This window comes from Balaenoptera musculus, chromosome 14 (genome assembly GCF_009873245.2).
Source record: "Balaenoptera musculus isolate JJ_BM4_2016_0621 chromosome 14, mBalMus1.pri.v3, whole genome shotgun sequence".
In the NCBI taxonomy this organism is placed as follows: domain Eukaryota; kingdom Metazoa; phylum Chordata; class Mammalia; order Artiodactyla; family Balaenopteridae; genus Balaenoptera; species Balaenoptera musculus.
The window spans coordinates 76,723,722-76,744,836 of NC_045798.1; the positions used below are offsets into that span (position 1 = coordinate 76,723,722).

The 21,115-nt window shown below is 36.3% G+C and overlaps 1 protein-coding gene across 1 annotated transcript in view; it reads right to left on the reverse strand.

Moving 5' to 3' along the window:
- Positions 1-21,115, reverse strand: part of PIGN (phosphatidylinositol glycan anchor biosynthesis class N) — a 108,671-nt gene that overhangs the window by 59,866 nt on the left and 27,690 nt on the right. The window contains 2 exon segments of the mRNA XM_036823699.1: positions 2,416-2,598; positions 3,548-3,626. Coding sequence (XP_036679594.1) covers positions 2,416-2,598; positions 3,548-3,626 — 262 coding nt within the window.

Here is a 21,115-nt window from a genome sequence, read left to right on the forward strand (position 1 = left end):
GTATTATCTCTCTCTCTTTTTTTAAAAATTAATTTATTTATTTATTTATTTATTTTTGGCTGCATTGGGTCTTCCTTGCTGCGTGTTGTGCTTTCTCCAGTTGCGGTGAGCGGGGGGCTACTCTTCGTTGCGGTGCGTGGGCTTCTCATTGCAGTGGCTTCTCTTGTTGCGGAGCACGGGCTCTAGGCGCGCGGGCTTCAGTGGTTGGGGGCACGAGGACTCAGTAGTTGTGGCTTTTGGCTCTAGAGCGCAGGCTCAGTATTTGTGGCGCACGGGCTTCATTGCTCCGCGGCGTGTGGGAACTTCCCGGACCAGGGCTTGAACCCTTGTCCCCTGCATTGGCAGGCGGATTCTTAACCACTGTGCCACCAGGGAAGCCCCAGTATTATCTCTTATTAGGCCCTTGAACAAACCTCCCAAATTCCCCCCAAACTGAACTATTTATTTTGAAGGCAGCATGGTATAGAAAGAGCATGAATTTAAGTATTAGAGTTCAAGGACACCAGTGTGTCCTTGAGGAAAACATTTATCTCTCTGAGCCTAAATTCCCCCATCCATATTATGAGAATCATAACCATTAATTTAGGGTAGTATTAAGCTTAACTGAATAACACATGTACAAACACCAGGACAGTCCTGGAATAGTGCAGTTTAATAAATATTACTTATTTTCCCAGCATAAAAATACATCTTCCCAACTCTGCCTCTATTTATGTTATTCAATTTGCTTTAATTCTTATCCTCTCCCTATATTCTGACTGTTAAACTTCCACCAAGACTTATTTTTTCCTGTTATCATCACCCTAGCTAAAGTGAGATTTTCTTTATTTAAAATATGAGTCATTGTATCACATTCACTTAACATTTTATATTAAAGTTCTCAAACATTTGTTGTCTTATGTAATATAGCGTAGTATATGACCTATACCTGATAAGGTGGCTATGTGTATACATCTCTTACCTACTTTATTTAATTACAAGCTCCTTGAGAAGCTTGTAATTTTGTATCTGAATTTTGTATTTCTTGGTGTATCCTATGAAGCATCTAGCATTGTGCTGTATACGCAAATATTCTCTGCATTATCAGATTAATGAATAAAGAACTATCAGCTGTGAAATCTGCTGACACAACAATCTAAAGACATCATATCCCTTCTCAATAACCCAAAACGTCAAGACAAATACCAAAAGGCAGTGTTTGGCATTAGACTACTCTGGACTCAAATCTCAGTTCCTCCACATCCTAGCTGAATGGCCTTTTGCAAATTACTTAAATAGCTTCAGTTTCCTCTTTTATACAGAAAAATTATAATGCCTACTTCCAGCACTGTTACGTTTAAAGTGGCAAAATAAATTTCAAATACCCAGCTGAATGCCTAGTTATATCCTCCACTAAAACACGTTTGTTTTTGTCTCTTTTCCTACCACGTAAGAAATGATTTCTACTCTAGCCAATTTCACATACATTCAAACAATGAAAATTACTTGGGGTAAATTATTTAAGATGCATTACAGCATTATAAAAAAATGGAATAAATACTACTGCTCTTCCTTCCATTACAGAAAAATAAAGTATAAAATTGAAAAAAGTTACCACTGGAAATGTCTGCAGACTATTATTATTAATAATACACCATTCAGGTATATTACTTTTTAGAGGATTTGGACATGGTAATAATCATTAGAGAATGAAGTAAAGGAGATGGAAGAGGCATATTATCCCTGGTAAATGACAGTAATATATTTTAAAAGAGTAAAGTGTTTTAATATAGTAAAACCATATATGTACTGTTATATTTTCTTAGTTGTATAAAGTATTATTAAAGAGCGGGGTTTTTTTGGCATTGAAAGTACAGTAAACTAGGGACTAATTCTTAAAATGAGGATATATAGAAAGTTCTGGAAATCTGTATTTAAGAATTTTAGAAAGATGAAGACGGTAAGGATAGTTCCAGAAAAATGTATATTATTTTAAAAGGAACATTTTGAATAAGTGATTTTATTTCTTTCCAGCTCCTAAACTTAATATCAGATAAAGTTAAATATATTGCTTTGAAACTGTTTTCTGATCACCTGTACTGTAGAAAGATACGGAATACTTGTAACATGCTAAATAATTATAAAAATAAACAGAAAAACAACACAGTTAATGCCATAGGCAAATGTAAATTACACAGCTATCTTTATAGCCTCTTAAGTTACAGGACCATTATTACTGATACACCCTTTTCCCAACTAAAGAAACAGAGATTACTGAGAAAAAAAGACCGAGTACAACAAAAGCAAATGAAAGAGTTAGCTTAGTATAGCATGTACATTATATGAACTCACTGCAGTTAATTTGATATAATTTCTTTCCTTAGTCTTATGATTTTACACCATCATCTGAATCTTCATTATACTTTCTGAACATACCTTGACTTCTTTACTAACACCTCTGGTAAGGTTGCAGTGAGACTTGATGATCAGCAAAGAAGCATAAGATGTCCATCCCACAAAACCAAGAACGACATTGAAAGCCAAAAAGAATCTGTCATAAGTGTGATAATAGGACAATCCTTTCAATGCAAGATTAATCAGCTCCTTGCAAAGGGAGACCTACGGAGAAAGAAAAATATAACTTGCCACATGCAAAGACAAAGAAAATCTAAGTTTCAAAGGAAGAAAAATTATTAAAGTAACCGTAGATGATTGATCAAAACAGATTTTTGATTGTTCAAGGATCTTCTTGCAAAGTATAAGAAAAATTCCTGAATAAAATAAATTTCTAAATCTTGATAAAAAAGGACATTTAAAATGCAAACTATCTATGAGATGTGCAATGATTTTAAATGATTCTAAATGATTCATTTTGTGGAAATTATCTTCAAATGACACATGAAAGAAATGGTTCTCTAATATAGGTCCCTGATAGGAGATGCCCACATTTACATTTTTTGACTTTCTCATATCAGATTACCCAAATCAGTTATAAAACGTTATTAAAATAGCTTAATATTTTAGTGGAGAAGAATAGCTTGCCACTGTAAAACCGTAACAAAAATAAGCATTAGAAATGCCATCATACTACTTAGGCAATTTTAGAAACCAAAAATACAATTCTTTCTTACTTTAAAATTATATGACCATTTAAAACAGAGAAAATTAATGAAAAACATAGTAGGGTAGGAGTTGGGAAAAGTCAGAGCTTCAGTATGAACCATTAGATTTCTAATAGTGTGAAGCTAATTCTAAATGCACAGATATGTCATGTTCTAAAATATTATGCATAAATAAGTTGGATGACAGAAGCTTGGAATATACTTTCTCATTATAGAGAACAGCAATTGTTCATTTCCAATGTTAACCTAAAAAAGTTTACCTATAACATTACCTGAAATAAGAGAAGTATGTCCATGTGGATAAAGCAGCTACTTAGGAAATTCAACCCTTCCTTAAAGGTTCAGGAAAGCTCCCTGGCCTGCCCACTTTGCTCTCCATCACCATACTTGCCCCTCCCCATACCTGAATGATCAGCTATTTATATATACAAGGCCTGCATACTTACTGCTTCATCATACTTTTTCTGTTTTATGTAAGATCTTGCTTTTCTTAAAATGTTGATCTGTTTAGAATCAGAAAGCGAGCTACAAAAGAAAAAAAATGCTTTAGGTTTAAAATGTTTCTTCATTTCAGTTACATTTTTTCTTGGTTCTTTGCTTAATTGAAAATAAAAGGATGGTGAAAATTGAGAAAAGAAAGAGAGAAAGAAAGAAACAAACAAACTCTGAGCCAAACTGTATCACTGCTGGTTATCTGAACTCTTCCAAGAAATAACTTACAATTAAATTTGGTTTTCTTGATTCAAAGTTTCAACTGCCAAACTCCACTTATGATAGTCATACAATATATCATTGGAAGAAATGTAATGCTCTGGCTAACACAGAAATTCTGATTAAATCAATGTAATTAATGGAACAACAAACGAGTGGTCTGAGTTACAACACTCAGCTCTCTCATGCTCATGGTAGACACAACAGACAGGGCAGATTCATTACGGTGCTTTGTACCCTTGAGCCAGACAGGGCCTGACAATTTCATTATCAAGAGATCCGAGCAGAGCTTAACCAACAATTAAAGTTAGTGAATAATTTGAATCTATTTGCTATTTTTGTATTACACCATATACTTTTTGGTTTTCCTATCTTTCATTCTCTTTCACCATTTCCCTGTCCTTGTTTACCACAGTAAAACCTTAAATACAAAGGAGAAATACCCCTAATACTGCATAAGTAATTTTAAATAAGTATATTTAAACACAAATTGAATATATACTGCTAACTAGCATCTACAGTCCTAAAGTGAATACCTTTACATTTTAAAAGTGTAAAAAAGTTATTTAAGGATATATTAGGTTGGATCATTTGAAATTGCTGTTTTTTATATGTCAAAACTACTAAAATTAAATTTTGACAATTTCATATGGCTCATAATCACTTGTCTTCTTTCTACTTGGTTTCAGCAGCTTCTAAAGAGATAAGATGGAGACTTTGTAGAAAGTTCATCTTTTAAGCAATGTTATTAGTTTGGGTGGGTCACAGACATCTTTCAGAATCTGAAACTCGCTCTAGAAAAATAAATAATCCAAAATCTTACATATAATTTCAGAAAATTCAAGAACCCCAGAAGTCAACTATGAACTCTCTACAGTTCTATAGAGGCTTGATTAAGAATCTGTGCCGACTCCAAGGGATACCAGATCTTTCAACTCATGGGAACCCAATCACTTTGTCAGATTGTAGGAAAATCCCCCACCCCTGGACTCAATGGGATGTGGAAGAAAAAGGTACCAGGAAGCAAGAATACATGAAAGAAAAACAAGTTACTTCAAACTGTTGCCATGATCCAGTTCTCCGCCCTTCAGACACCACACATTTTGGAATATCTTCCTAGAAGTCTTAGAAATGGAATTACTGGGCCAAAGGGCTTCTTTGAAGGCTACATCTAAGATAAATTTTCCAAAGTTCTATAAAACCCTTCTAAGTTGATCTTCCTTCTCCTTGCTCTAATCCACTCCACTTCCTAAAATACTGATTACATCTTCTAATATACTTGAAATTGATATGGGTATATTATTGTCTACTGCATCAATTCTAAACTTCCTGGACTACTGATGACCATCTCCTTCTATTCTACTTAATTTCCCATTATCCCAAATATATACTCTCAGTTATAAAATGGTTAAGCTCTTCACTCTTCACCTATCTTGCATTCACGTCTGAGTTATTGTTCATAAAGATCCTCCCATCTCTGCTTTCCAAAATCAAATCTTCATCATCCTTTATGGTCTACTCCAAATCTCACCTCACACCATTAGCACTTTAGTGTGGTCTCATCATCAATTTATTTCTCTTCAATTAAATTTTAACTTTCATGAGGGCAACTAATTATTTACATTAATATCAATAATACTCAGCAAAGTGCAAAGCACATAAAATGAATCAATAAACCTTAATTGATTAAAATGCTATAAGGAGAGGAGCTTCAAGATGGCAGAAGAGTAAGACGTGGAGATCACCTTCCTCCCCACAGATACATCAGAAATACATCTACATATGGAACAGCTCCTACAGAACACCTACTGAATGCTGGCAGAAGACCTCAGACCTCCCAAAAGGCAAGAAACTCCCCACGTACCTGGGTAGGGCAAAAGAAAAAAGAAAAAACAGAGACAAAAGAATAGGGATGGGACCTGCACCAGTGGGAGGGAGCCGTGAAAGAGGAAAGGTTTCCACACACTAGGAAGCCCCTTCGCGGGCGGAGACTGCGGGTGGCGGAGGGGGGAAGCTTCGGAGCCACGGAGGAGAGCGCAGCCACAGGGGTGTGGAGGGCAAAGCGGAGGGATTCCTGCACAGAGGATCGGTTCCAACCAGCACACACCAGCCCGAGAGGCTTGTCTGCTCAACCGCCCGGGCGGGCGGGGACTGGGAGCTGAGGCTCGGGCTTCGGTCGGATCGCAGGGAGAGGACTGGGGTTGGCGGCGTGAACACAGCCTGAAGGGGCTAGTGCGCCACAGCTAGCCGGGAGGGAGTCCCTGAAAAAGTCTGGAGCTGCCGAAGAGGCAAGAAACTTTTTCTTGCCTCTTTGTTTCCTGGTGAGCGAGGAGAGGGGATTCAGAGCGCCGCTTAAAGGAGCTCCAGAGACGGGCGTGAGCCGCGGCTACCAGCACGGACCCCAGAGATGGACATGAGACGGTAAGGCTGCTGCTGTAGCCACCAAGAATCCTGTGTGCAAGCACAGGTCACTCTCCACACCTCCCCTCCCGGGAGCCTGTGCAGCCCGCCACTGCCAGGGTCCAGAGATCCAGGGACAACTTCCCCGGGAGAACACACGGCACCTCAGGCTGGTGCAACGTCGTGCCGGCCTCTGCCGCCGGAGGCTCGCCCCACACTCTGTACCCCTCCCTCCCCGCGGCCTGAGTGAGCCAGAGCCCCCGAATCAGCTGCTCCTGTAACCCCGTCCTGTCTGAGAAAAGAACAGATGCCCTCAGGCGACCTACATGCAGAGGCGGGGCCAATTCCAAAGCTGAACCCTCGAACAAAGAAGAGAAAGGGAAATTTTTCCCAGCAGCCTCAGGAGCAGTGGATTAAATCTCCACAGTCAACCAGATGTACCCTGCATCTGTGGAACACCTGAATAGACAACAAATCATCCCAAATTGAGGAGGTGGACTTTGGGAGCAACGATATATATATATTTTTTCCTTTTTCTCTTTTTGTGAGTGTGTATGTGTATGCTTCTGTGTGTGATTTTGTCTGTATACTTTTGTTTCTACCATTTGTCCTAGGGTTCTGTCTGTCTGGTTTTTTTTTGTTTGTTTGTTTTTATTTTAGTATAGTTTTTAGCACTTATCATTGGTGGATTTGTGTTTTTGGTTTGGTTGCTCTCCTCTTTTTTTTTTTTTTATTACTTAAAAAAAACTTTTTTTTTAATGATTATTTTTTTATTTTTTACTTTAATAACCATTTTATTTTATTTTATTTTATTTTATCTTCTTCTTCCTTTCTTTCTTTCTTTTCTCCCTTTTATCCTGAGCCGTGTGGATGACAGGCCCTTGGTACTCCAGCCAGGTGTCAGGGCTGTTCCGCTGAGGTGGGAGAGCCAAGTTCAGGACACTGGTCCACAAGAGACCTCCCAGCTCCACGTAATATCAAATGGGGAAAATCTCCCAGAGATCTACATCTCAATGCCAAGACCCAGCTCCACTCAATGATCAGCAAGCTACAGTGCTGGACACCCTAAGCCAAACAACTAGCAAGACAGGAACACAACCCCATCCATTAGCAGAGAGGTTGCCTAAAATCATAATAAGGCCACAGACACCCCAAAACACACCACCAGACGTGGACCTGCCCACCACAAAGACAAGATTCAGCCTCATCCACCAGAACACAGGCACTAGTCCCCTCCACCAGGAAGCCTACACAACCCACTGAACCAACCCTAGTCACTGCGGGCAGACACCAAAAACAACGGGAACTATGAACCTCCAGCCTGAGAAAAGGAGACCCCAAACGCAGTAAGTTAAGCAAAATGAGAAGACAGAGAAACACACAGCAGATGAAGGAGCAAGGTAAAAACCCACCAGACCTAACAAATGAAGAGGAAATAGGCAGTCTACCTGAAAGAGAATTCAGAATAAGGATAGTAAAGATGATCCAAGATCTTGGAAATAGAATGGAGAAAATACAAGAAACGTTTAACAAGGACCCAGAAGAACCAAAGAGCAAACAAACAGTGATGAACAACACAATAAATGAAACTAAAAATTCTCTAAAAGGGATCAAAAGTAGAATAACTGAGGCAGAAGAATGGATAAGTGACCTGGAAGATAAAATAGTGGAAGTAAATACTGCAGAGCAGAATAAAGAGAAAGAATGAAAAGAACTGAGGACAGTGTCAGAGACCTCTGGGACAACATTAAACACACCAACATTCGAATTATAGGGGTCCCAGAAGAAGAAGACAAAAAGAAAGGGACTGAGAAAATTTTTGAAGAGATTATAGTGGAAAACTTCCCTAATATGGGAAAGGAAATAGTTAATCAAGTCCAGGAAGCACAGAGAGTCCCATACAGGATAAATCCAAGGAGAAACACGCCAAGACACATATTAATCAAACTATGAAAAATTAAATACAAAGAAAAAATATTAAAAGCAACAAGGGAAAAACAACAAATAACATACAAGGGAATCCCCATAAGGTTAACAGCTGATCTTTCAGCAGAAACTCTGCAAGCCAGAAGGGAGTGGCAGGATATATTTAAAGTGATGAAGGAGAAAAACCTACAACCAAGATTACTCTACCCAGCAAGGATCTCAGTCAGATTTGACGGAGAAATTAAAAGCTTTACAGACAAGCAAAAGCTAAGAGAATTCAGTCCACCAAACCAGCAATTTACAACAAATGCTAAAGGAACTTCTCTAGGCAGGAAACACAAGAGAAGGAAAAGACCTACAATAACAAACCCAAAACAATTAAGAAAATGGTAATAGGAACATACATATCGATAATTACATTAAATGTAAATGGATTAAATGCTCCAACAAAAAGACATAGACTAGCTGAATGGACACAAAAACAACACCCATATATATGCTGTCTACAAGAGACCCACTTCAGACCTAGAGACACATACAGACTGAAAGTAAGGGGATGGAAAAAGATATTGCATGCAAATGGAAATCAAAAGAAAGTTGCAGTAGCAATTCTCATATCAGACAAAATAGACTTTAAAACAAAGACTATTACCAGAGACAAAGAAGGACACTACATAATGATCAAGGGATCGATCCAAGAAGAAGATATAACAATTGTAAATATTTATGCACCTGACACAGGAGCACCTCAATACATAAGGCAAATACTAATAGCCATAAAAGGGGAAATTGACAGTAACACAATCATAGTAAGGGACTTTAACACCCCACTTTCACCAATGGAAAGATCATCCAAAATGAAAATAAATAAGGAAACATAAGCTTCAAATGATACATTAAACAAGATGGACTAAATTGATATTTATAGGACATTCCACCCAAAAACAACAGAATACTCTTTCTTCTCAAGTGCTCATGGAACATTCTCCAGGATAGATCATATCTTCAGTCACAAATCAAGCCTTGGTAAATTTAAGAAAATTGAAATCGTATCAAGCATCTTCTCCAACCACAACGCTATGAGACTAGATATCAATTACAGGAAAAAATCTGTAAAAAATACAAACACATAGAGGCTAAACAATACACTACTTAATAACCAAGAGATCACTGAAGAAATCAAAGAGGAAATCAAAAAATACCTAGAAACAAATGACAATGAAAACACGACGACCCAAAACCTATGGGATGCAGCAAAAGCAGTTCTAAGAGGGAAGTTTATAGCAGTACAATCCTACCTTAAGAAACAAGAAACATCTTAAATAAACAACCTAACCTTACACCTAAAGCAATTAGAGAAAGAAGAACAAAAAAACCCCAAAGTTAGCAGAAGGAAAGAAATCATAAAGATCAGATCAGAAATAAATGAAAAAGAAATGAAGGAAACTATAGCAAAGATCAATAAAACTAAAAGCTGGTTCTTTGAGAAGATAAACAAAATTGATAAACCATTAGCCAGACTCACAAGAAGAAAAGGGAGAAGACTCAAATTAATAAATTTAGAAATGAAAAAGGAGAAGTAACAACTGACACTGCAGAAATACAAAGGATCATGAGAGATTACTACAAGCAACTATCTGCCAATAAAATGGACAACTTGGAAGAAATGGACAAATTCTTAGAAACACATAACCTGCCGAGACTGAACCAGGAAGAAATAGAAAATATGAACACACCAATCAGAAGCACTGAAATTGAAACCGTGATAAAAAATCTTCCAACAAACAAAAGTCCAGGACCAGGTGGCTTCACAGGCGAATTCTATCAAACATTTAGAGAAGAGGTAACACCTCTCCTTGTCAGACTCTTCCAAAATATAGCAGATGGAGGAACACTCCCAAACTCATTCTACGAGGCCACCATCACCCTGATACCAAAACGAGACAAAGATGTCACAAAGAAAGAAAACTACAGGCCAATATCACTGATGAACATAGATGCAAAAATCCTCAACAAAATACTAGCAAACAGAATCCAACAGCACATTAAAAGGATCATACACCATGATCAAGTGGGGTTTATCCAGGAATGCAAGGATTCTTCAATATATGCAAATCAATCAATGTGATACACCATGTTAACAAATAGAAGGAGAAAAACCATATGATCATCTCAATAGATGCAGAGAAAGCTTTTCACAAAATTCACCACCCATTTATGATAAAAACCCTCCAGAAAGTAGGCATAGAGATAACTTACCTCAACATAATAAAGGCCATATATGACAAACCCACAGCCAACATCGTCCTCAATGGTGAAAAACTGAAACCATTTCCTCTAAGATCAGGAACAAGACAAGGTTGTCCACTCTCACCACTATTATTCTACATAGTTTTGGAAGTTTTAGCCACAGCAATCAGAGAAGAAAAAGAAATAAAAGGAATCCAAATCGGAAAAGAAGTAAAGCTGTCACTGTTTGCAGATGACATGATACTATACATAGAGAATCCTAATGATGCTACCAGAAAACTACTAGAACTAATCAATGAATTTGGTAAAGTAGCAAGATACAAAATTAATGCACAGAAATCTCTAGCATTCCTATACACTAATGATGAAAAATCTGAAAGTGAAATTAAGAAAACACTCCCATTTACCATTGCAACAAAAAGAATAAAATATCTAGGAATAAACCTATCTAAGGAGATAAAAGACCTCTATGCAGAAAACTATAAGACACTGATGAAAGAAATTAAAGATGATACAAATAGATGGAGAGATATACCATGTTCTTGGATGGGAAGAATCAACATTGTGAAAATGACTCTACTACCCAAAGCAATCTACAGATTCAATGCAATCCCTATCAAACTACCAGTGGCATTTTTCACAGAACTAGAACAAAAAATTTCACAATCTGTATGGAAACACAAAAGACCCCGAATAGCAAAAGCAATCTTGAGAAAGAAAAACGGAGCTGGAGGAATCAGGCTCCCTGACTTCAGACTATACTACAAAGCTACAGTAATCAAGACAGTATGGTACTGGCACAAAAACAGAAATATAGATTAATGGAACAGGATAGAAAGCCCAGAGATAAAGCCACGCACCTATGGTCACCTTATCTTTGATAAAGGAGGCAAGAATATACAGTGGAGAAAAGACAGCCTCTTCAATAAGTGGTGCTGGGAAAACTGGACAGCTACATGTAAAAGAGTGAAATTAGAACACTCTTTAACACCATACACAAAAATAAACTCAAAATAGATTAAAGACCTAAATGTAAGGCCAGACACTATTTAACTCTTAGAGGAAAACATAGGCAGAACACTCCATGACATAAATCACAGCAAGATCCTTTTTGACCCACCCCCTAGAGAAATGGAAATAAAAACAAAAATAAACAAATGGGACCTAATGAAACTTAAAAGCTTTTGCACAGCAAAGGAAACCATAAACAAGACAAAAAGACAACCCTCAGAATGGGAGAAAATATTTGCAAATGAAGCAACTGACAAAGGATTAATCTCCAAAATTTACAAGCAGTTCATGCAGCTCAATAACAAAAAAACAAACAACCCAATCCAAAATGAGCAGAAGACCTAAATAGACATTTCTCCAAAGAAGATATATAGATTGTCAACAAACACATGAAAGAATGCTCAACATCATTAATCATTAGAGAAATGCAAATCAAAACTACAATGAGATATCATCTTACGCCAGTCAGAATGGCCATCATTAAAAAATCTGCAAACAATAAATGCTGGAGAGAGTGTGGAGAAAAGGGCACCCTCTTGCACTGTTCGTGGGAATGTAAATTGATACAGCCACTATGGAGAACAGTATGGAGGTTCCTTAAAAAACTAAAAATAGAACTACCATACGACCCAGCAATCCCACTACTGGGCACATACCGAGAAAACCATAATTCAAAAAGAGTTATGTACCACAATGTTCACTGCAGCTCTATTTACGATAGCCAGGACATGGAAGCAACCTAAGTGTCCATGGACATATGAATGGATAAAGAAGATGTGGCACATATATACAATGGAATGTTACTCAGCCATAAAAAGAAACGAAATTGAGTTATTTGTAGTGAGGTGGATGGACCTAGAGGCTGTCATACAGAATGAAGTAAGTCAGAAAGAGAAAAACAAATACCGTATGCTAACACATATATATGGAATCCAAAAAAAAAAAAAAAAGGTCATCAAGAACCTAGGGGCAAGACTGGAATAAAGACACAGACCTACTAGAGAATGGACTTGAGGACACAGGGAGGGGGAAGGGTAAGCTGGGACAAAGTGAGAGAGTGGTAATGTATATATGGACATATATACACTACCAAATGTAAAATAGATAGCTAGTGGAAAGCAGTTGCAGAGCACAGGGAGATCAGCTCGCTGCTTTGTGACCAGGTAGAAGGGTGGGATAGGGTGGGTGGGAAAGAGGGAGATGCAAGAGGGAAGAGATATGGGGATATATGTATATGTATAACTGATTCACTTTGTTATAAAGCAGAAACTAACACAACCATTGTAAAGCAATTATACTCCAATAAAGATGTTAAAAAAAATGCTATCAAAATATTGCAGACCTAAAAAAGGAAGAAAAATAAAAGAATATATCTTGCCATTCTTAAAGCACCTAACAATTTGCTAAACTAAATTAAAAAAGGGAAAAAAAGCTTGTCTGGAAATAAATTACTTAAGCTAATTTATGTTCTCAAGTGCAGTCTTAAAAAAAAATGAGAAGAAACATTTTTAAAGAGAAATACTTGTTACATTACATTAAATACATATTTTATATAAAATATTACATTATATATGCAGTATTTTGGTAAAGAAACCATGGTCAGTCGAATTTATATTTTTCTAAATGGACTCTTTATAAATCTAGGGACATACCAAAGGTTCAGAATGTGTCTGGAATTCATCAAAATGTGCTATACAAACCTCACTGTTGCATTATGACATTAAAGACTCTTATAAACGTGTTCCCCATGTAATTTTTTTAGTTTTCCATAAGTTGAGAATGAGTGCAAAATAAGCCTTAGTATCACATATTTTAAACATAAAGAAGTTTTGTGAGAAATAAAAAGTCCAGAATAAAAGGTACAATATTTTAACATCCATGTAAAAAAGACAAAACAAATAACAACAACAAAATAAGGGGGGCTGGCAAGGGAGTAATCAAAGGAGTAACGTATACAAATTAAAATGAATAAAGGGGAGCTGCACGTGCCAATGCTGGTAAATCTTGAAAATCGTACTGAAGGGAAAAAAAGAGAATTGTAAAAAAAAAAAAAATTGGTAGATTTTAAAAATAGGGATTCAATTATATTACACCACTTTATTTCTTAAGAAAAAAAGAGGATCTAAAGAAATATGGTAAAATGTTAACATTTTTAAAATCTGGATTGTAGGTACAAGGATTTTTGTTATAGTCTTTATTCTTTTCAGTGTGTTTGAATAATTTCATAATTAAAATAAAAAATGTTAGCCAAAGGGATATATACATACACATACATAGGTACACATGATATATATAGACAGATACATAAGAAATTGCAGCTATGCCTCCAGGAACAAAGACTGTAAAGACTGGAACACACCAGGCACGGGAACTTTCATCATCTGTGTGATTTTTATTGTGAAGATGTATTACTTTTTCATTCACATTTTACTAACCAGATTTTTAAAATAATTAAAACATTAAAATTTAACCATAGTTTCTGGCTATGATGGAGAAGCTTTGGCATACCAATGCTCCCACCAGGAACAACCAGAAAGCCTGATAAAACAAAATTAAAAATAAATTTGAAGGTACTGGAGAGCTAGCAGACCCTTGATGGTCTTGAGACCATCAAGAATTGAAGGGTTTGGACCCTAGAAAGAAATCACACAGAAAATTGTAACCCTTAGGGCATCCCTACACAAGGAAAAAGGCTGAGAATTTGGGCAGATGGCTGCTACCAGGATGTAGAGAATCCAACAAAGCCTTTGGCAATCTTATCAGACTGTAGAGATAAAAATTAAGGTTTGCAGCATCCCATGAAGCCAGGACTTGAGGACCCAAAAGAGAATAAAAATAAGAGAAAAATATACAATTTTCATTCTGGATTTTTTAAAAAAGACATGAAAAGAAGGTTATCTGGAATTACTTAAACTAATTTAATACAGATTCTGAAGTGAAGTCTTAAGAAAAATGAGAGAAGGAATTTTTATAAGCAAGAATTTATATATGGAGAACTCAGATAAAGAAACAGAGGCCAAGTGCTGGTAAGAGGGAAGGTGAACTTTACACTCAGCTGAATTCTTCAGCTGTGTAGGATAAGACGATAAGAAGCTGGGGAGACGGCACCTGAAAAGTAGGACAGTAATCTCAAGATATATGAGAGAGAAAATCTGGTGTTCAGGAGCCACCTGAGAGGAAGGGCGTTAGCTAACACAACAAGCTTCAGCTGAGATCCCTGGGCGGCTCCACTCTAAGAGCAGAGACAAACCAGCGGGAAGAAGAGACAAAGAAACAAACTGCAACACAGCTTTGAGTCAGCTACTGCTCTGTGCCTGTCAGATGTTAAGGTAAGACCTCTCCAGAGAATGAGATAATCCAGAGCTTCTAAAACTTTTAATGTACAATGATAAGGGTTCATTTAAAAACTACCAGACAACAACAGGACCAACTGACAAAGGACAACAGTAACAAACTCACGAACAATACGGTTATTAGTGTTATCAAGTACAGACTTTAAAATAATTGTGGTTAATATATTCAATAATGGAGAAAAAGACAGAAAATTGCACCACATAACTGGAATCTACTTTTTAAATAAATTGAAATAAAAATCCTAGAATTGAAAAAAAGTGATAACTGATAGCCACAAACTAGACAAAGCAGAAGAGAGATTTGGTATATCGGAAGATAGGTCAATAGAAAATATCTTGCCTCAACCTTGAAGAGCAGAAAGAAAATACAGAAAAGACCATTTAAAAAACCAACCATACACATCATTGTGAACAGGAACATACATATATATATATTTCTCCTGTATATATATATACACACACACACATATATATATACACACACAACTGGAATCACAGAGAGGGAGAAGAGAGAGAATTTGGCAGAAATAATATTTATGATAATAGCAACACAACATTTCTACGTACTAATTTGTATGAAAATTTCTCCTCTATTGACTAAATCTTTTATATTGAAAACATCAAATTTTAAAAGAATCTGTTATCAACATGTTAAGCTTAACTAAAAAGCAAAAGAGAAATAAATATTAATTGTGCACATTTCTTTGCTGTGATTGCTATTGTTTCATCTTTTTTCCACAGTTATTTGAACACTGTAGAAGAAACTAAACCATGTTTTAGAATTATCAAGACTTTCAGCATGAACTAGTGTTTGGAGGGTGAAATCTCCTTAAAATGCTACCCATAGAAGTATTATATATTCTTTACTCAGATTTTTATTACAAAGATATTTCATTTGCATTTACAAATGATATTTTAGAGGTACCTAATGATATCTACTCCATTCCTTTTTAGAATATCTATTTAAAGGAAAAACTATATCAAGACGACAAAGACAGAAAAAGCAGAATAAAAAAGTATTTATAGAATAATTTGCACTCCTTTAGACTGACCAATGATATAGAATCTTATCTTTCATGTCATAATAAGTAAATGAATATTTTCCAATGTAGGTATGTGATGTATAAAAGTTACTTTTTAAAAAAACTATTTATTTATTTATTTATTATTTATTTTTGGCTGCGTTGGGTTTTTGTTGATGCACACAGGTTTTCTCCAGTTGTGGCGAGCAGGGGCTACTCTTCGTTACGGTGCGCGGGCTTCTCATTGTGGTGGCTTCTCTTGCTGCAGAGCATGGGCTCTAGGTGCGCGGGCTTCCATAGTTGTGGCTCGCGGGCTCTGGAGTGCAGGCTCAGTAGTTGTGGCTCATGGGCTTAGTTGTTCCGTGGCATGTAGGATCTTCCAGAACCAGGGCTCGAATCTGTGTCCCCTGCATTGGCAGGAGGATTCTTAACTACTGTGCTACCAGGGAAGTCCCCAAAGTTACTTTTTTAAAAGAAGAATTTCGGGTTTGAGGCAGAAAATTACACTTTTAGTAAATAATTAGTAAATCAGATGGATGAAGTGGTAGAAAGATTCACATTAAAACAAATATTTAAAATTTGGTCCAAGGGAGGAATTTTAATCCATATCAGACTAAAAGAAATAAATATATTAAAAAGAATAAAAGTTATCTTTTGCCATTTTAGTAGAAAATATTAATATTAAAATATTCTGTTAAAATTTATTTCAGTTCCCTGAATTTAAATAGTGATTTTTAAATAAAATATAACATGTTTTGGCTTCTGTTGGCAAGGTACAATATCTCCCTCCCATTTTCATTTTTTTCTAAAATATCTCTTAAGAGTCTTCTCTTGTTCTTTTCTCATTTCATGGAATTGTTTTCTTTTAATGTTTTTCTTATCTTACTTTAGCCTCTATACACACTTTCCAAATAGAAAGTGTTTTTTCCTCCTTTTTAAGGTACTTTCACACGTAGCCAAACTATACTTTTTCTAGTCATGTAGCTCCACCTGCTGGTCATTCCTGGGCATAGACTCGGAGTCCATTAGACCCAATTTTAGTTTTGAGGGTTTTTCGAGCAGTTCTATTTGTCATAATGAATATTTCATGATTTTTATTCTTTCTTAGAGGTCTTTAAAATATCAAAGGTAAAATTTACTTATTTTTTAAATAATAGGATAAAATAGGATATGCAATTACCATATTGGATCCATTGGACCCTTTTACAAGTCTAAGATATGTTACAGGATGTTAGCAATCTTGTTCTTCCTATATCTTGACACATTTGCTATTTCATCACCCTAGGAACTATCACATTATTCACAAATTATTCATGCTAGAAAAGACTAAATAAGACAATGGAAGAATGGTAGAGAGATATTATTAAACCTAAATCTAGTGATGCTGGTGAAATTAATCACATAAGTAAAATCTCAAGACTGAATTTTCAGCTGTCAGTATCCTAGATAAGTTTTCTTACATTTAAGAACTGATGAGTGAACAATATATTTCTAACAAGAAAAAGGAAATATGGTACTTATTCAAGAAGGAAGGACTTCATTGAACAATTATTTGTAACAAGAATCTGAGCTGTTTTACAAAAAGGATGTGTGACCACAGCATTCTTTCATCTTTTATGATGTTTATGTTCCAATAATTACTTGATATAGTTTCTAAGTGGACAATGCTAACATTAGGTGTATATATAAAGGTGACTGGAAGGAAAGAGATGGTGTAGAAATGAAAAAAAACTCATTGGATTAGAGGAACAATAAAGAGCCATTGTACTCAGATGATAAATGATGATAACTGTTTTTCCTGGTATACTGAACATATGTAACAGGGAAAACAGGATACTACCCATAATAGAAATAAAATATCCAGGAATAAAATAATGAGAAATGTATACTGGATGGGAAAAGATAAAATTTTACTTAGGGACATAACAGAAGATATAAATAAATAAACAAAGTTCAATAGTGTAAAAACGTCAATTCTCTCCAAATTGCTTCCTAAATATAGTGTAATAACCAAAGAATTTTTCATATAATTCAAGTTGATGATTCTAAAATTTATATGGAAGAATAAATTTCTTTTTTATCTGTGCCCATAACTTTTATGATTTTGATTCATGCCAATGATTAGAATACCATTTGTTTTGTTTTTTGTGTTTTTTTTTGCCGCACTGTGTGGCTTACAGGATCTTAGTTCCCCAACCAGGGACTGAGCCCAGGCCCACATCAGTGAACATGCCAAGTCCTAACCACTGGACCACCAGGGAACTTCCTATTTTTTGTTTCTTTTTAAATTATGTTTTATCAAAGCAATATATACATATAATTTTTTAAAATCAAAAACAGTACAGAGGGGCAAAATGACAACCAATGTGTCCCTGCCCCACCCTTCTCAGCTCTCAGTTCCCCAACCCAGAAATAAAAACTTTTACATGTGTCTGATTTTAGTTATTCTGGTAGTTACCCTCATTTTTCTTAATAATATGCTTTTATTACTATTTCTTTTTTAAAAAGTTTATTTATTTGTTTTTATTTTTGACTGTATTGGGTCTTTGTTGCTGTGCACGGGCTGTCTCTAGTTGTGGTGAGTGGGCGCTACTCTTCGTTGCAGTGCGTGAGCTTCTCATTGCAGTGGCTTCTCTTGTTGCAGAGCACAAGCTCTAGGCATGAGGGCTTCAGTAGTTGTGGCTCACGGACTCTAGAGTGCTGGCTCAGTAGTTGTGGCACACGGGCTTAGTTGCTCCGCGGCATGTGGGATCTTCCTGGGCCAGGGCTTGAACCCATGTCCCCTGCATTGGCGGACGGATTCTTAATCACTGCACCACTAGGGAAGCCCCTATTACTATTTCTTGACTTGATAACCTGAGACCCTTGCTGTTGACTCCCCGCCAACTCTGTTCCTGCTGTCTCCTCCCACCTCAATATGGTTATATTACTATTTTTACCTCCTGGTGGCTACGTTGGTCACTTTAATAATCTAATACCCAAACCTCTATCTTATTCTCTCAACTGTAGCTGGAATCATCTCCACATTCTATTTTATGAGGACAATAGCACCACTATTATTCCATTTATATTTCTGCCTTCCAACCTGTGGCCTTGTACATTGCCGAAGTTGGTAACATTTGCATTCTATTCTGTAATCATTATGAAGTCTTCCTTGCTTTGTCTAAGGTTTGACTCTAAAAGCTGAAAACCAATATTTACATTATTTATGATTACTTAAATGCTGTTCACTCAGTAGCAAAGTTTTATACTGTAATTAAATTTTCTCATCTATTTCTTTGAAGCTTTGATCAACATGCCAATCTTCAAATCTTTCTTACAGTCCCAACAATTGTTCAAAATCATGTCACATCTTAGGTTGCTTCAGAAGCCTGCTTTTATTGTACAATTTAAAATGTTTCCTTTTCCCTTAAGTTTCCAGTGTATGGGGGGTGAAGAAACGACACCTTCCAGTGTTTCCTCCAGCTTCTCATTCAGTGCATATGTTACTTAAAATTCATTTCACTTCATTTGAGGTCTACTTGCTGTTCTAATTTGGAGGATTTGCCTCCCATTTGGACCATTCTTGTACAATTTATCATTCTGTAAGTTTTTAGTTGCATTTTGCATTTTTTTAAAAAAATGCATCCTATTTTTTTTCTCATTTTGTAAAGTTTGTGCTGCTTTTTTATTTATGGATACAACAGTTTCTCAGATATTTCTGAGGATTTTAATATTTTTAAGCCCTTTTCTATTCCTTCAGTTATCTATTTCCTCACGAGTCAATTCTTTGTTTTATCCAAGGCTTTTCTGGTCATACTGCAGGCTTTCAACAAATGATGATTTTCAGCCAGACAAGTTTGCAGGCAGGGTGGGTGAGCCAGTGGGTGAGAATCAACCATTCTGTTGGGCCCCCTGGTGACACAAAGCTAGCAGTGGCTCCGCAGGCAGGTGTTGAGCATGAAAGCAGGGGAAGTTCATGGTCAGCTCCCGGGCCAAGTGGAGGAAGGTGGGCAATGTGCACTTGAACCCCTTCCAGAAGAGCATTTCCCTGATCAGTCTTTCTCAAGTAGCTAACCTAAAGTAACTCTCAGTTACTTTCAGTGTCCTGTGTATTTTCTTCATATCAAAAATTGATAATATATTTCTTGTTCATTTATTTGTTTATTTTGTTACTGACTATACCTCTACATTACAAATAAACAGATGCATATGATATCTAAATGATATAATATAGGGCAAATTCTAATTGATAAAGACTTGGCTTATAGTCTTTATAAGTATATGTGATAATCCTACAATTAGGGACACTCCTCAAAAATAATTCTACCTTTGACATATGTAATATAATTAATTTCATATGGTCATAACTTGCAAAATCCTAATTTTGCTTTGTTTTTGCTCTCCTATACACATACACACACACACACACACACACACACACACACACACACACAAAGGCAGGCTGCCATAGAGAATGATGTGATTACATGATTCAGAGGGCAATAGTTTCTAGTTTATGAATACTAGTCTAGTGCTATATAAGTTATGAAAAATAACTCCAATGAAGTCATTCAATCACATCCTTACCACCCATATTTCAAACAGTTTTTATTTATTTTGGTCAAGAGCAAAATCCTTCCTAATTAAATGTGAGTCCCTACTAATTGCAAACGAAGTCCAAGGAGGCTGAGTAAACCCGCCCGAGTCGGTGGTGCAGAGCCACATTTATGACTCAAATCTCCCCATTCTCAATTTAAGGAAAGCACATCTTTCTGGATGTGGGACAAAATCTGCTGCCCACCAAAATCTACTCTCCTCTTTGCCCAAGTAGTTGTCAGTGTTTCCCAGAATTGTCTCATTGGCCTTTTCTTGTCACTTTTTATATTCTTCCCAGAGCCTCCTACATGTTTAACAGTTTCCACCACCATCTTTATGCTGTTGGCTCCAAAATCTTAATAACCAATTCTCATCTCTATCTTGAGATCCAAGTCCTTATTTTTAACTAATTAACTGGTATCTTCAAATGTAAGTTGAACTCAGTAAATTCATCCTTACCTTTCATACTAGCTCTTCTTTCTTTCTATAAGCCATATGGCACAAGCATCTTCCCAATCAACCAAGCCAAGAGCCCCACACCTTCCCAGTCAAGCCCTGTTGAATTTATCTCCTTAATGTTTCCCATATCTCTCTGCGCCCCTATATCTCCTCTACCAGCCATTCAAAGGTATATAGCATCTGGTTCATTATTTATAAAACAATAGAAGAGGCTTTCATTTAGAAGACTGCACTAACATACCCAAAAAAGACAGTGTTTCTAAGTACCTAATCTATCCTGTCAAGCTTTCAAACTCAGTGAAAA